This window comes from Cavia porcellus, unplaced genomic scaffold (assembly GCF_034190915.1).
Source record: "Cavia porcellus strain 051 isolate PalLab524CR breed Dunkin Hartley unplaced genomic scaffold, mCavPor4.1 scaffold_16, whole genome shotgun sequence".
NCBI lineage: Eukaryota > Metazoa > Chordata > Mammalia > Rodentia > Caviidae > Cavia > Cavia porcellus.
Window position 1 is genome coordinate 748,877 of NW_026947499.1, and position 15,081 is coordinate 763,957.

Below are 15,081 nucleotides of genomic sequence, written 5' to 3' on the forward strand. Positions count from 1 at the left end.
GGGGCGGGGTGGGGCCACCACTGGGCCACAGGGCCTGCGCTTCCTGCCTTCTGAGAAGTTTCTCTCACTGTGTAACCCCGACTCCACGAGACCTCAGTCCCACCTCAGCCATCCCTGGTGCTAAGACTGCAGGCCTGCATCCCCATGCCCAGCTGGGGCCTCTGTTTCTCAACAGAACAAAAAAGCACTTGCTGTTTACCTGTCTTGGCGAGCAAGGGCAAGGCCAGTGGGGGCTGCTTTAATACTATTTGTGTCTTGAAACCCATATGCCAGCGTGGCTTGCACAAAATAAAAAACTGAAAGCACTACACCATATGGTCACACTCTGTACAATAACACAGTAGCTGGACACAAGGGTACACACCTATAATTCCAGCACTTGGGACACTGAGGCAGGAGGATCATCGCAAGCTTGAGGCCAGCCTGGACTACACAGTGAGTTCCAGGGTGGCCCACACTACATACTGAGATGCTCCCTCAAAAAACAAAACAAGGGGCAGGGATACAGCTCACAGTGCCTGCCCGGCAAGCATGAGGTAGTGTGTTTGAGTCCCAATACCAAAAAAGGATAAAGGAATGAAACAAAACAGAACAAACAAATAATACACACAGTAGGAGAACCTGAAGGCCTTTGCTGGGAAGGGGATGGTGGGGAGGCCACCATCCTCTCTGCATCCCAGCCTGCAGAGCAGGGTACAGAGTCCTTCTAGGTCCGCACTCCCTGGTCGCTATGAGGAGTAAGCTCTCTTTTTAAAATTTTTATCGGTACCGGGGATCTAACTCACGACTGCCTGCTTACAAGGCAGGCACTTATGCCACTGAGCTAAATCCCCAGCCCCTAGGAGTAAGCTCTCTTGCACGCCACGCCAAGATGCCCGCTGAAGGGGTGAGCCTAGGACGGCTGAAAGGAAGCCCAGTCCCCGAGCACAATGAGGCGACACCCTTCACCCCCCCTTGCTCACACTTTCCCCCTTGACCCTGCCCCTGGCCCCGTCACGCAGGGGCGACCCTCTCAGCATTCACCCAACTTCCTCAGGATGAAAGCACGGACCCTAACCGACAGTGCCTCGCACGCCAGGAGGTCCTACCTGCTGGGAGGCAGAGGCCACCTGCTGGATGCTGGCCACAGGGTTTTGCTGCTGGACAACTTGAGGAAGTTTTGCAACCTTTCACAAAACAAAAAAGCCAAACATAAAGTCACAGAGTTCAAAAGAACGTGTGCCACAAGAAGCATTTCCCCTCCCTTTCTTGTCACTTCCCACACGCACACGCACACGCACGTGCACTCTCAGAGGAACGTGAAGGAAGCCGCTCTGCAGCTCCCTCCTGGCCACGGAGCAAGCACAGCCTCTGGGCAGGAAGGCAAAGACAGTCGCCTTCTCATCTGGGACTGCGGTCATTTTGGCTCTTATGGCCTCCGGTCCCCAGCCTGTACAGACCTGAGAGCTTTGGAGGAGGAGAGAAGCCCTGGGTCCTACTGTGCTTTGGCTGCTCCTGCCATGGCACAGCCCTGAGGTCAGGCAGCCCGGGCGCGGGCGCGCACTACCACCAGAAGAGCACTCATTTTGTAAACTTCTCTCCGCGTCATGACTGAGGCAGGCCTATTCGTTTTCAGACATATCCCCGATCCAGGTCCTGGGGTCCTGTGTGAGCACCCCTCACTCAGAACCACTTCAACCAGGAGCCTTCTGGCAACACAGAACTAAACATCAAAGTTTCAAACAACAGTTCTTGCTATTAATCAAAAAGTATCTACTAGTTTAAAAATTAAGACCAGACAATATTAGTGCAGTGAGCCAAGCTGGCCCCTGACTAAGCCCTCAGAGCCCATGGGAAACCATGATACTGTCGGCTCTCAGCCACTGCAGGACCACAGAGGACCAGGGTGCTGACCCGCACAACTCCGGGAACACGGAGGCTTCATAAGGGCTTTACTCCCTCCTGTGGGGATGGGGCTTGCAGGCAAGCTTTCACACTGAGCTACAACTCATTATTTTGAGACAAGGTTGCTCAGGCTGGGCTAGAACCTGTGATGCTCCTGCCTCAGCCTCCCAGTGTGCTGGGATGACAGGGACCACAGCTGGCTCCCAGACACTGCCCTCAGCACCCAGATAACTGACAGCAAGTGTGGCTCTGCCCATCTGCACCTGAGTGCAGATACTCAGAGGAGGGCTCCAGCATCAGGCTGGGCCCACTCTCTGCAGCAGACCCCCACGTGGGAGCAGTGCTGACAAGATGGGTCCAGACCCCACTTGAGTGGCACCCACAGTCAGCCATGCCACCCATAGCCGCCATCCCCAGGGGACGTGCCACAGAGGAGCCCCAACAGTGCCTATGCCACACAGTCCCCTCCTCAGATGGGCACAGGGAACAGGGACACAGTGGGGACCAGACGAGATACCACCTAGAGACATGGGCACCGCAGAAGCAAGCTGCAGCCCCAGCTTCCAACTGACCAGCAGGAGGCGCTGCTGCAGAGACAGCCCCCAGGGCCACACCTCAAAAGCCTCTGCAGAGGGAGCATCGGACTCCAGCTGTGTGTGAGCCACCACGAAGCCTACAAACGGGAAGACACAAACCGAGGCCAAGCTGACCCGGAGCTTCTGAGCACAACACATCACCGTCCAAATCAAAACTCCAGAGCCACAAGGAGCAGACCCGACCACGCAATAAAGAGGAGTCCCAAGAGGAGCACAAGGGGAGACGATGGGCGGCAGCACTTGGAATGCAGTGGGAAAACCGAGACGGAGAAATGGGCTCTGAGAAACGCCACAGCCGCAGAGTGGACAGCCCAGCAGCAGCAGCACCCATGGAGCAGTGGCTGCCACAGTCTCGACTACAGAGACAGACTGGCAGCCAGCAGCACTTGGACCACAGAGCCGCCAAACCCAAGAAAGAGCTCCAGAGGAACGATGCCTGTGTGTGAGCATTTGTGCTTGTGTGTGTGAGACCATCAAAGCAGTGCTGCTGGGTGAACATCTGCTTCCCACCACCAACAAAAGTGCTGGGCATGGTGGTGCACACCTATCATCCTCACACTCAGGAGGCTGAGGCAGGAGGGTCACTGTGATTTTAAAGACAGTCTGGGCTACACAGTGATTTCAAAGCTAGCCTGAACTATACAGTGAGATCCTGTCTCAACAACAAAAACAAGACCCAAACAATGACAGAAGAGCAGAGGCCAGGCAATGGCATTGCTGATGCCCTAAGAAAACCAAGACCAGTGCATAATTCTGTAGAAGCCCAACGTTTTAGGAACAAGAGTGAAAAATAACCATTTTCAAACAAAGCAATTCCAAAGGAAATTCTCCAAGTGGAAGAAAGGCAGGGTCACATAGGAAATCCCGAGTGAAAAAGAGCTGCAACCTACGTGGGCCTGGCGGGAGAAACAAGCCAATTCGCCCTTCCTGTGAGTTGGTGAAGCCATGCTGGGCCTCGGGGGAGAAACAAGCAGCTAATTCGCCCTACTGATGAGTCGACCAGTGCACAGGCTGGGAGACAAAAACTCCACCAAGCAACTGGCTGATTTGGAGGACAGACTGAGGTACCGAAACAACTTAACATTTGTATTGTTTCACTGACTCTGCAGGCCCAAGGCTGACAGTCTGAGCATCTATTCAGACGATAACAGTATGCAGTACAGCAACCATGGGGGCTCTCCTGTCTTGTTTTTGAAATTTTTGTTCTCACTGTTCTGTTTTATTGTTTTGTTTTACTCAGTGTTCTATTTTGATTGGTTTTATTCTGTTCTGCTTGGATTTTATTATGTCTGATGGTATGGGCAGCAATCCTGAAGATAACAAGAGGCATTATGGTAGCAGGTATAGATTTCCTGTTACCTTGTTTGGAAGTTCTGTATCACTTTCACTGTTTTGTTTTCATTGGCTTTATTCTGTTTTGCTGGGTTTTATTCTCTTTAAAATTAAAAAAAAAAGAGGCAAGGACTGACATGTGTGCCAGAAGCACTGGGAGCAAGGGCAGGGCTGGGGCCGGGAAGGCAAGCTGCACGGAGAGCATGCGGGAGGGAAGCCTGAGTAACCCAGTCAATACTGAACAGTACACCTGTGGTCCTCAAGCCAGGAGAAAGTTAACAACAAAGTGGTGAGAGAGAAGAGGCCAGGAAGGAAAGCGCGCAGAGCACACTGGACACATCCCAGCCAACCTCAGCCCACGTCCCAGCATGGTGGCCTCCACGCACACACAGGTGAGTGCACCATCTCTGTGGAAGGGGGAAACCCAGGCACCAGGTGCCCCACGGTGTACATGCTGTCACCTGGAACTCGAGGTCAGCACAGCAGATGCCAAGGCCAGGCAGAGATGCAGCAAGAAACCTGAATGAAAGGTGGGTGTGGCTTTGTGCCAGAAGCAACACTAAAGACAGTGTGAGTCTCTCCTGGACAGTGACGCTCCATTTGTACCTCTGGGTAACAAGCCTTAAGCTATGGAGGAAGGACAGGGGGTGCACAGCCGCATTATCACCCCTCCCAGACGTGGGGGTAGATGTGGTGGGCGCAGCTAGGTGGCACCCTGTATGCATACCTAGCAGCTGGGAGGGCGAGGGCACTGTGAACACTGCCTGTTCTGAAATGGACCCTTGGGAACTTGGGCACACATGCCTCGGTGGGTAGGTCCAAGGGGTTGGCATTTGGGTGGCAGCTGGTACAGACCTTACAGGTGCCACAGTGGCTAGAGGGAGTGTGGACAGATGAAGACCAAGGATGCCATGACAAAAGGTTCCAGCAAACTAGAACAGAATTCCTTCTTCTACTAAAACTTCAGACCAACAAACACGTCCCCTGCACAGTTGCAGACCAGACGAGGGGCGGGCAGGACAGAGGTGTGGTCGGCAGCCAGCTTCCCACTCACAAAAGCCTCAGCAAAGACTACTTAAGAATAAATACAACTGATGACACCTTTATTAAAACATTAGAAAACCTACTTACAAACATTAAAAAACAGTAACAAAAGGTCTTGTTGGTGAACTGGAAGCTAAGATTGTAAAGATGCCAACTCTCCTCTACAGAAAAGATGAAATCTCAGTAACTGTGGTTATCAACTCACTAAACAATGCCAACAGGGCAGAGCACGTGCACAAAGATATACAAACAGCTAAGCACTGCTGAGGAAGGAAGGTACCCAATCAAGCCAAAGACGGTGCGGGTGACTCAGGCACAAACCGGAGATTGAGCCACAGAGAAGGCCAGGGGCTCGGGAGTGTGGGAACAGCAGGGTCGCATCAGGCGAGGACTCATCCTTACACAGGCATGCGAGCACACTCCGGGAGGGAGAGCCCCGGCAAGGAAGGGCGGCCCACGCAGGCAGGGGCTTCCTCCTTTTCTTCTGAGATGCCGGGGATTGAGCCAACAGTCTTGCACGTGCTAGGCAAGTGCTCTACCACAGGCCTGAACCCTTGCTCTTCCTGTTTTATTTTGAGACTGGGTCTTACTATGTTCCCCAGGCAGCAGGAATTAGAGGTGTGTGCCACTGGTGTTTCTTCAGACAACACAGCTCTTGCCAGGGGACACAGACTGGCAAAATGCATCCCAAGAACAGATCCATCTCCATCTCCAGACATCACAGTAAGGAGGTGAGTCCTGTACTGGGAAAAGGCACTCCAGCCCCCAGAACTCAACAAGACAACAGGCACCTCCGAGGGAGGAGACACACCAGGGAAAGGTGAGTGAAGAACTCTCCTTGGTTACTAGGAGACAAGATGGGGAGCACAAAAGGGACTGGTGTGCAGATCCCACCCCCATACCTACAGAACTGTGCCGCACCTCACAGCCAATGACACCCGGGGACCCTGTGATCGTCCAGGGGAAGTGCCAGCCTCAGGAGCCCTGGGCAGGCCCCAGGGGCCGTGAGATGAAGCAGGGCCACCCCACTCCCTCTGGCACAGGCAGGCTGCGCTCACCTGGATCTGCGTCTGCACCTGCTGTGTCCCAGCCAGCTTCTGCGCCTGTGAGATGGGTGTGGTCAGAAACTGAGTTTTAAGGGCAGGCTGGGCAGCGTAGGTGACCTTCTGCTGTGGGCCCTGGGCAGCAATCTGCTGTGCAGTTAGCTGGAGAAGAGAGAGGGCTGTGGTAAGGGGGCAATGACCATGGTCCTACTCAACTCCTGCTGTAGCCACCAGGAGCCGAAAGAGCCTCGGCTCTGGAATCCCACACTTCACTTCAGTATGCTCCCAGATGAGAGCCTGGCACTTCCTGGCCTCTGCCATGTGCCCACAGTAACACCTGCGACAGGGCTATAGCCCTTTTTCCAACTCCCAGCCAGCCCACTACCCTAGCAGGGAGCACCTCTGGGCTGGCTCAGAGGCCCATGCCTCCCTCCCACAGTGTGGCTAGGCAGGAGCCCAGGGAGGGTCTTCACTGTGTGAGCGACTTGACCCGCTTCCTAGAGAACACAGTAGTGCAGGTCATCAACCTGCAGGCCACAGCTAGATGAGCTGAGCATGGCTCTGGGGGCTGCACGTGTGGCTTGTGCATGGAACAGCTATTCATCCAGATCTTGGCTTGGCTGTCCCCTCAAGGGAATGCCCATCAGAACCAGCACAATTTGGACCCAGGTCCCTGACTTTACATAGTAGGACTCCAAGAAGGGCTGAGTGTGCAGCTGGTAACACCAACTATGAGTTCTTGATCTGCTGGAATGGGCCCCCTTTTACCGCTCTGTACCCAGTTCCCTGGGAATCCTGTTCCACCCTGGGGTCAGCACTGGTGAGACTAGCACCCTGCTTGGCATCAGAACCCAGTTCCAGCCTCAGTCCAGAAAACAGCACATACAGTACCCGCAATGCCAGCACCTGCAACTCCAGCGCCCATGGGGTAAGGGAGACCAGGCTGACCTCAGCAGCAAGCACCCGAGAGCCGGGCCCTGGAAGCAGGATGGCCCATGGGCTCCCTCACTGTGGATGACACCAGCAGCCTACCTTCCTCATCACTGGCTTCTGCCTCTCACGGTGGCCCCAGAAGTTAGGCTGAGAGCACACACCAAGGCTACCCCTGCTCCTCACCAACCTGAGACTCCTGCCAGCCAATTCCACGCCTGCACCCTGGCTCCAGCCCCCACATCCTCAGGCAACCCTGGCCCTTCTCCCAAGCTGCAGCCTCTGCCTGTTCACCCTCAAAGCCATCTGCCTCTTTTGGAGGCCCAACTCTGTGATAAACTGAGACCCACCACAGTGACCCCAGTACCTTCTGCTGGACGGCGGCCTGGCCCTGGGCGACCTGTGGCTGAATGGCCTTCTGCTGCTGGACAGCCTGCTGTTTGAGCTTCAGCAGCTGCTGGACGTGCACAGGCTGCGCCACAACGGTCTGTCCTGCAAAAGCATCTCCATCAGTACGCCAGCTCCGGGTGGGGAGGCCCACTCACTCCAGGACTACTCAGATAGTCACCTGCCAAGGATGACAGCCAAGCCGTCCCAGAACTGAGGAAGCCAGCCCTAAACACCTAGGGTGCAGCCGGCTTCACTGAAGCCACGTAAAGAGCTATAGAGAATTTCAGAAGACTGCTGGTCGATGGGCACATCTCAAAGTTGGACACCTTTCAGGAATTTACATTGAGCTGCACAAGAATAGGCTGGGTGCTTGGGACAGGCCAGGACAGGCCGAGGCTCACTGTGCTGCATATAGCATGGGCACCGGTGGCAGAGGGGACGCACCTGCTGCTTTCTGGGGCTGCCCGATGGCCACACTGATCCCTGCAACATTCATAGGCAGGGTCGTGACCCCTGGTGAAGAGACCACAGCAGCTGGGACAGACACCACTGGAGGCTTGGCCAGAGCCACCTGGGCTGGCTGGGGTGTCTGAGTCTGCATTTGTCCTTGTGCCTGCAGCTGAGAAGCGGGAACCCGGGTCTAAACAGAGGAAACAACAAGAGAGTCCAGAGATGGGAGGATGACCTGTCTCCTCCAATGTTTTCTGACAAGATGTAAAGCCACAAGACAATTACATAGATTAGCAGAACTGACACTGAAAGGCAACACCATTACTTAAGCATGGCAGGGAACATGGGAAGTCACGAGGCCAGGCCTGCCCTCTGATCCCACTACACCCTGGGACAACCCCACATGAAATGCTCCAGTGCTGGTTAGGTGGCGAGTGCAGCTCTGCTACCCTCCTGCTGTCGAAGCATGCCCTGCCCACTTCTGTGCCCTGGCTTGCACGCAAGGTCACTCCAAGATCACTGCTATAGCAGCCTGAGAGTCTGCTCACTGGGCCCCCTGCCCCATGTGTCCACCACGTACTTTCCCTTTAGATTATATTATTAAAAGAAAATGGGGCAGGTGCACTGTAGTGGCTTAGTGACTGGTGGTCCATTTAACCCCAGCTGAACTGAATCACCGTGGTGCTGAGTGTGGACCGCTGCCAGCGCGAAAAGGAGACCTGGAGAGGAAGAGCAGCGTTGTGGGTTCTCCTAAGCATTGTTACTGTCTGGAGCCATTGGCTCCCCTGGAGGAGCTTGTCATGCTGGCTCCCCTCCTATGAAGCTGGCTGTGATTACCCGAGGAGCTCAGGGCCTTGTCACCGAGAATCGCTGTGGTTCACTTTGGGGGAGCTCTGGTCCTTGCTTTGAGCATCGCTTCCTGGTTCCAAACAGGAAGATGTGTGCTGTTCAATCTCCAGGAGAAGTGTGTCACGCTGGCTTCCTGATAGGAACTAGGCTGTTCCCATCATTGGAGGAGCTTGGGCAGGACCTCACTGTCTCTGAGGATGGCTACGATACTTTTCAGAGGAGCCCTGGTCATTGTTCTGAGTGTTGCTTCCTGGCTCCAATGCAGAAACCTCAGTCTGCTGACACAGATCCTTCACCCTGCTGGCACAGACTTTTTCTAGTTTCCATCACTGACCTTTGGGCCTTCCCAGCGCATCAAACAGACTTGCATGGGATCTGGGTTCTCAGCTGGATTCTGAAGGTCTTTTAGCATTGTGGACGGATTTCCTGCACTTTCTCTTTATTTAACTCTTGGGTGACTATTAAAAATACTCCTACAAGTTATGTGTCCTGTATGCAATTGTTCTCCCTGCAACCCTCGAGTCCAACATGCATTTTCATCTGTACAGACATCAGTGGGAGGCACCCATGCCCAGAACGCTCTGACGCTGGCCAGGGGCTGGCCCATCTGCCTGTGGAGTAGGGATCGGGGCTGTCTCAGGAACTGTTTCTCTTCTGTTTAAACCATTCACTCTCCTGCGGTTTTTTGGGGGGTGGGGGGCAGATTAGGAGTTTCACTGGAAGTAAGAACAGCTCCTGGGTTTCTAGGAGTCCCCCGAAGTGGGTAGTCCTTTTGACTTCTGTTTTCTGGTTTTTTGAGGCAGGGTCTTGCTATATAGCCCTGGCTGGGCTTGATGATGATCCTCCTGCCTTGCAAGCCTCCTCAGGGCTGGGACCCCAGGCATGCTCTGTCACACCAGGCTCACAACTGCCACTTTTCAAAGTTACTTGATATTCCACGACTTGGATGTACGATTTAGCGAACTTTCTAGTTTCAGGTATTTAGTCTCCTCTAACATTTTCTCAAACAGGCTTGTATGTTTACTACTCTGTAACAGTTCTTTCTGTCCTCCCTCCCTCACTCCCTTTCTTTCCTTAGTGGCACTGAGGACTGAATCTGGGGCCTTCTCACAGGGCTACATTCTCTGAGACAGTATCTTGCTAAATTGCCTAGGTGGAACTTGAACTCATGATCCTCCTGCCTTAGCCTCCCAAAGTGCTGGGACTAAAGGTGGGCACCACTGCACCAGCTGCTTACTTCACTAAGTAGTACACATTATCTTCACTAACATCCCCTCTGAAACAGGTCATGAATTCATGTCTGCAAAAGGCCTTGCCTAGCCGTTACTAGCTCCTGTCACTCTCCTCAGCCTGACTGGCAACCCTGTGAGCTCTGCGGAAGCCATGCTTCTCCCATGGCTACTTGTCCCACAAGATGCCCCTGCTTATGGTGGGCAGATCCCTCCTTGTGACCTGTGGCCTGGGTCTGGCATACAGAGATGGTTTTGGGCACCTGGTCCTCATATCTCACTTGACACAGCTGACTGGCTGTAGGATGTGGACAGGCACTAGGCACCATGCCTCAATTTCCCCACCTGTAATATGCAGTTCATAGGAAGCACCCCCTGCACTAGGGGTCTGGGCCCTGCTCAGTCAGCCTCCATGAGGGTCCCCTGCTATGATGCTGCTCCCTGCACAAAGGACACTGATCCTGGCTGTTCTTCCTGGACACTGTTTTTATCTTGTTATTTCTCCTCTTAAGACCCAAAGGCTCCTCCTGCCTACTCATTGGTCACTCCTGAGCCAACCCCTCCCCGCCCTGGCAGCTCGCCTCCTCCCATGTGGGCCTGGCCCCAAGCCTCCACCTCCCAGTGCAGGGACCACTGGGTCATGCACGCTCCTTCACTCAGTCCCAAGCCCTTGGTCTGAGAGGTGCTGGTGTTAGGTGTCTCATCCTTTCCCCAGACATAGAGTTCTTAGCAGGAACAGCCCCCCTCCTCCCCACGACATCCTGCAAGCAGGCCAAGACAACGAGCCAGCCACTGAGCTGCCCTAAACACAGACAGACACAACCATTCTGGAAAACAAGCATCTGTACTGAAACTTACAAGCCGTGCCACCTGGAGGTTGGCCACAGTGGTTCCTGTAAGCAAAGCGCCAGGCCGCGGGGCAGTGACGGTGGTTAGCTGGGGGCTCTGCTGCTGTGGGGGTTGCGGGGGCTGCACTTGCACTTGTGCTGGAGGCTGGGGGGGTCCTGGCTGGGCCGGCGGTGGCGGGGGCTGTGGGGGCAACTGCATTTTCTGCTTCTGCATCTTGATGATGTGTTCCTGAAATCCAAATAAGGTATGTTCTCTTCCACATGAGTTGCGCTGTGCTCTTTAGCTCAAAACACACCAATTTTAAGTTACCTCTCTGCCTCCAGAGAGTACACATCAGGTAGAATGCAAACCAACCTCTGTTGCCAAGTGCCCAGATGTTCAAAATTAGCCTTTTTGCAAGGACTGGGAACAGTGACTCTGACAGAGGAGTAGGTTCACAAGGAAATTACTAGGTTTCAGTCTCTCACAATTTAAATATGTAGTATCATCGAACTTACTAAGTTAATAATATATGTCATTAAATAATATATGTCATTAAATAATCTATGTCATTAAAAAAGTGAGTGCTTTAAGATACTAATTCAAAAAATGTTTTTAAGAAATACATAGTACACACAGCTGAGGAGAAGGAACTGCAAGTTTAAGCCCAGTCCAGGCAACTTGTTGACCTGATAAGCTCCTGTGTCAAAATAAAAAACAAAAAAGGGCTGGATGTGGCTCAGTGTGAAAGCCTTGGGTTCAGTTACCAGTACGTACTGCCAGAGATAGAGACAGAGAAAGAAAAGATCTTTTAAGAAGAAAATTTAGACTGTTCATTACTATCAGCTCACTGGACACAAAGTGACTGACCCTATCTCAGGACAGGCAGGTGAAGGTTGAGGAGAAGGTTGCTGTATGCAAGTGCTTAAGGCTCCTGGAGCTGAGATGGTGCGGAAGGCAGCTTCTGCCCAGGAGGCATGGCTGCAACCACTATGGGTCAGAGGAATGAGGCAAGCCCTGGGGCTCAGACAGAGCGCTGCAGGACACCAGGTACTCTCTGTGCTATCCCAACCTATAGGTACTCTGCAGAATACCTGGCCTCTGACCAGGGCTTCCCCTCATGGAGAAGCCCTCCTCCAAGTCCAAGCCTCATAACAGTCCCAATCATCTGACTGGTACTGTGTTTTCCTGGTTCCTTTGCATGACATCTACTTGTGATTGTCCGTTTGTGGCAGGGATGTGGCACTTCCTTCCAAAATGAACACCTCTGCATAAATGAAAGCAAAGGCAGTGTCCAAGCTAGCGAAACTCAGGGCAGCGCAGTTCAAATGGGCCCTCCTGGAGAAGCCAGGCCCCAGCTCCTGGCCCCCGAAGTGCCGAGGCACGTCCTTCCCAGTGTTTGGTGGTAGACAACAGCACCCAGTGAGCCGAGGTACACCACACATAAGGGCTGAAGAAAGGATGTGTTTGTGAACAGGGACTCTGGTCCCAAAGTGCTGCAGTAGCCCAAAGGCATTTAAAAGTGTCATCCACACGCATTTAACACCACAAGATACACTTCCTACCTAAAGGCAGAGCTAAATTTCTGCAAAATAAAGTTTGAATTGCACCATGCAACAGGTCTGTCCGTAGGCCCAGCCTACCCGGGAACCCCTGGAAAGTGCTCACCGGTGCCAGCTTGCCCACGGCCTTGATCTGAGCAGGGGACTGGGCCTGGCCCTGGATCTGTGGAACCTGCACCTGAGAGGGCTGCTGAGGTGGTGGCTGCTGCTGCTGCTGCTGCTGCTGTTGCTGTTGCTGCTGTTGCTGTTGCTGCTGCTGCTGTTGCTGCTGTTGCTGCTGTTGCTGCTGCTGTTGCTGCTGCTGCTGCTGTCGGAGAAGCTGGAAGTGCGCAGGGGTGATGGTTTTTCCAGGCAGTTGCACCCCTGTGGCTGGGAAAACATCTGTCATTAGCTCCACCACTCTCACTCCTGGGGCAACAGTGCGAGCTCCAGCAACTGGTATGGGCGAGAGACACCAAGCCTCTTCTTACCTTGGGATACCTGAGTCACCAAAGATCGGGCTGGGGTCTGCACTGGGGTCAGGTTGGTGGTGACCACAGCAGAGGCTGTCACAGAAGTGACTGCTCGAACACCCTGAGTTGTTGCCATGGACACCAGGTCAGTAGTCGCAGTTGCCGGGGAGCCGACTGCTCGTTGCTGGGTATGGACTACCTGTGCAGGGGCAGAGCCTCCCGAGGTCTGGAAAAGTAAGCAGGAGCTCAGCACACACTTTGCACCACGCTCCAGGCCCAGGGGTAGGAGTATGCATGGCTCCCCAAGGGCTCCTTGTCTGCAGCAGGGTACTCCTTCTCAGAGAACCAGGTTAACAGGAACAAACCGTCTCAAAGGACAGTGTCCAACCCATGGGTCCTGCCTCCTTCGCTCAGAACATGGACTCTCCTTTACCCTGCCAGCCCTGTGCTCAGAGCCACGCCCTGCACCAGCCCACACTCCACTGCCAGGCCTGTGCAGAACCCTGGCTCTTCCAGTCCTTACCTCCTCTCCTGGGTCTAAGATTTGGCGTGTCAGGCCCCAGGCCATGCTCTGGCCAGACTCAGCTGTGTCACCACTCTGATGCCCTGGAGACTTCCTTCCTGGGGTCCTTTTTCTTTGCAAGCCATCTTGGCTCAAGTACTCATGCAGCCTTAGACAACCTAATGTGGTGCTGACCCTTTCCACTGCGTTACTTGTGTGCTTGGATTTAAAGCTAGCCTGTTACTCTGCACATGCTCGTCTGTTGCATGTTTCCCTTCCCTATTTCCGCACTTTCTTCCTTTATTTGTTCTCATCCAGTTTCCCTTATTGGCATCTAAGTCACACATTCTTTCTGTTCTTTTAGTAATAGCTCATCTAAAACCTGTCCTGAGTACTTACCAAAATCACACATTTTAAAACAAGGCCACCCCTATGGAGTTCTCACTATCTTTTTTTTTGTCTTTTTCCTTTTTAGCGGTACTGGGGATCGAACTCATGACTGTCTGCTTTACAAGGCAGGCGCTTATGCCGCTGAGCTAAATCCCCAGCCCCCGCCCCTATGGAGTTCTGCACCATCATGTACAACGTGCTTCACTTCTTTAGCCCACAGTGAACGGCCGCCACCTGTCTTCATCCACCTCCACCTCTTGGTGTCCCTGCTCTGGCCACCAGCACCCACACGAGGAACCTGCTCTGCTCTGTTCCTGCAGTTTGTGCTCCACCCACAAAGCAACCTACTGCCTGCATCTGCTCTGCCTCTGCTCACATGTGTCCTGCCCTTGGGGACAATACTCTTCCTATCTGTGGAAAGGCTGAGAGTGCTCCTCCTGGAAGCTGCCCGACTTTCTAGAGAAACCAGCTTGCAAAGACAGCTGCAAAGGCCTCTGTCCCCTGCACCTACACCACAGCCCAGGAAGATGCGGGTTGCAGATCCCTGTGACCTAGGGTCATAAGTGCTTCAGATTTGGAGTTTTTCAGGGAATTAGAATCATTCCTACACAACAGAGATATCACAAATAAGCCTTTTTAAAAAGTACAATGCTAAATGTAATGATTTTGGCTTGCTGATCCATAGAAACAGCAGCAATGTTCATTTGCAATGTTTTTAATGCTCCTACTAGCTTTGTTATTTACTGAAAAGACTGCACCTAAAGTAGTTTACTGCAAAACAGAGTACTAAAAATCAATGAAATAATCTTAAATTGCACGCTAAAAAACTTTTCAATCTGTTCTGTGTAACCTTTCAGCTTAACAATGTGCACTGAACATACAGCAGTTACAATAACTGCTGTTATTGGGACGCAATTCTGTGAATCCAGGTGACAGTGTGCACCACAGCCCAGATTTGGAACCCTCCATCACCTCTCTGTAACCAAACCCTCCCTCACCTCCAGTGGCACTCTTCTGCTGTCTGCCTGAAGTCCCAGCATTTCCATCACATTATTTAAGTGCACACAACACACGCAGCTTCCTCGTTTGTTTAAGAGACATGATCTTGCTAAGTCAGTAGTCCACGCTGGCCTGGAACTCTCTATAGAGCCCAGGCTGGCCACAAACACACGGCAGTCCTCCTGCCCCAGAGTGCTGGGATCATAGGCTTGCACCATCACACCTGGCTAACGCCGTCTTTTGAAGCTCTGTTTATGTAGTAGCAGTGGCAGCAGCAAGAGCAGCAACAGGCCTTTGAGGTTCCCTGCCGCCTGTCCCACCAAGCGGCCAAGGGTTACACGGGGGCACCGCAGGTAACACCTAGTAACAAAACTGCCAGGCCGCATAGTAGAGTGTGTGTTTAACTTTGTAAAACCAATCACTGCTGTCCAGGAGATTATACAGCGTCACGGCTGGGGTCTCATGGCTGTTCGCACAGGCGCACGTGACACCCACACCGTGGTGTTGTTACAGTTTTGCTTCCCTCATCTTTTTATGATCTATTTGCCATCCACGCATCCTCTCTGTGACTGACTGCTCAATCTTCTGTTCATTTTCACTT

General features: G+C 53.0%; 1 protein-coding gene across 13 annotated transcripts in view; it reads right to left on the reverse strand.

Moving 5' to 3' along the window:
* The window catches only part of Ep400 (E1A binding protein p400), a 103,596-nt gene that overhangs the window by 1,791 nt on the left and 86,724 nt on the right, over positions 1-15,081 (reverse strand). For all 13 annotated transcript variants that reach the window (XM_063225438.1, XM_063225436.1, XM_063225441.1 and 10 more), the window contains 7 exons: positions 12,608-12,815; positions 12,244-12,506; positions 10,606-10,824; positions 7,664-7,859; positions 7,197-7,321; positions 5,915-6,061; positions 1,089-1,166 (listed from right to left, as the gene is read on the reverse strand). In XM_063225438.1, coding sequence (XP_063081508.1) covers positions 1,089-1,166; positions 5,915-6,061; positions 7,197-7,321; positions 7,664-7,859; positions 10,606-10,824; positions 12,244-12,506; positions 12,608-12,815 — 1,236 coding nt within the window. The remainder of the gene's footprint in view (positions 1-1,088; positions 1,167-5,914; positions 6,062-7,196; positions 7,322-7,663; positions 7,860-10,605; positions 10,825-12,243; positions 12,507-12,607; positions 12,816-15,081) is intronic.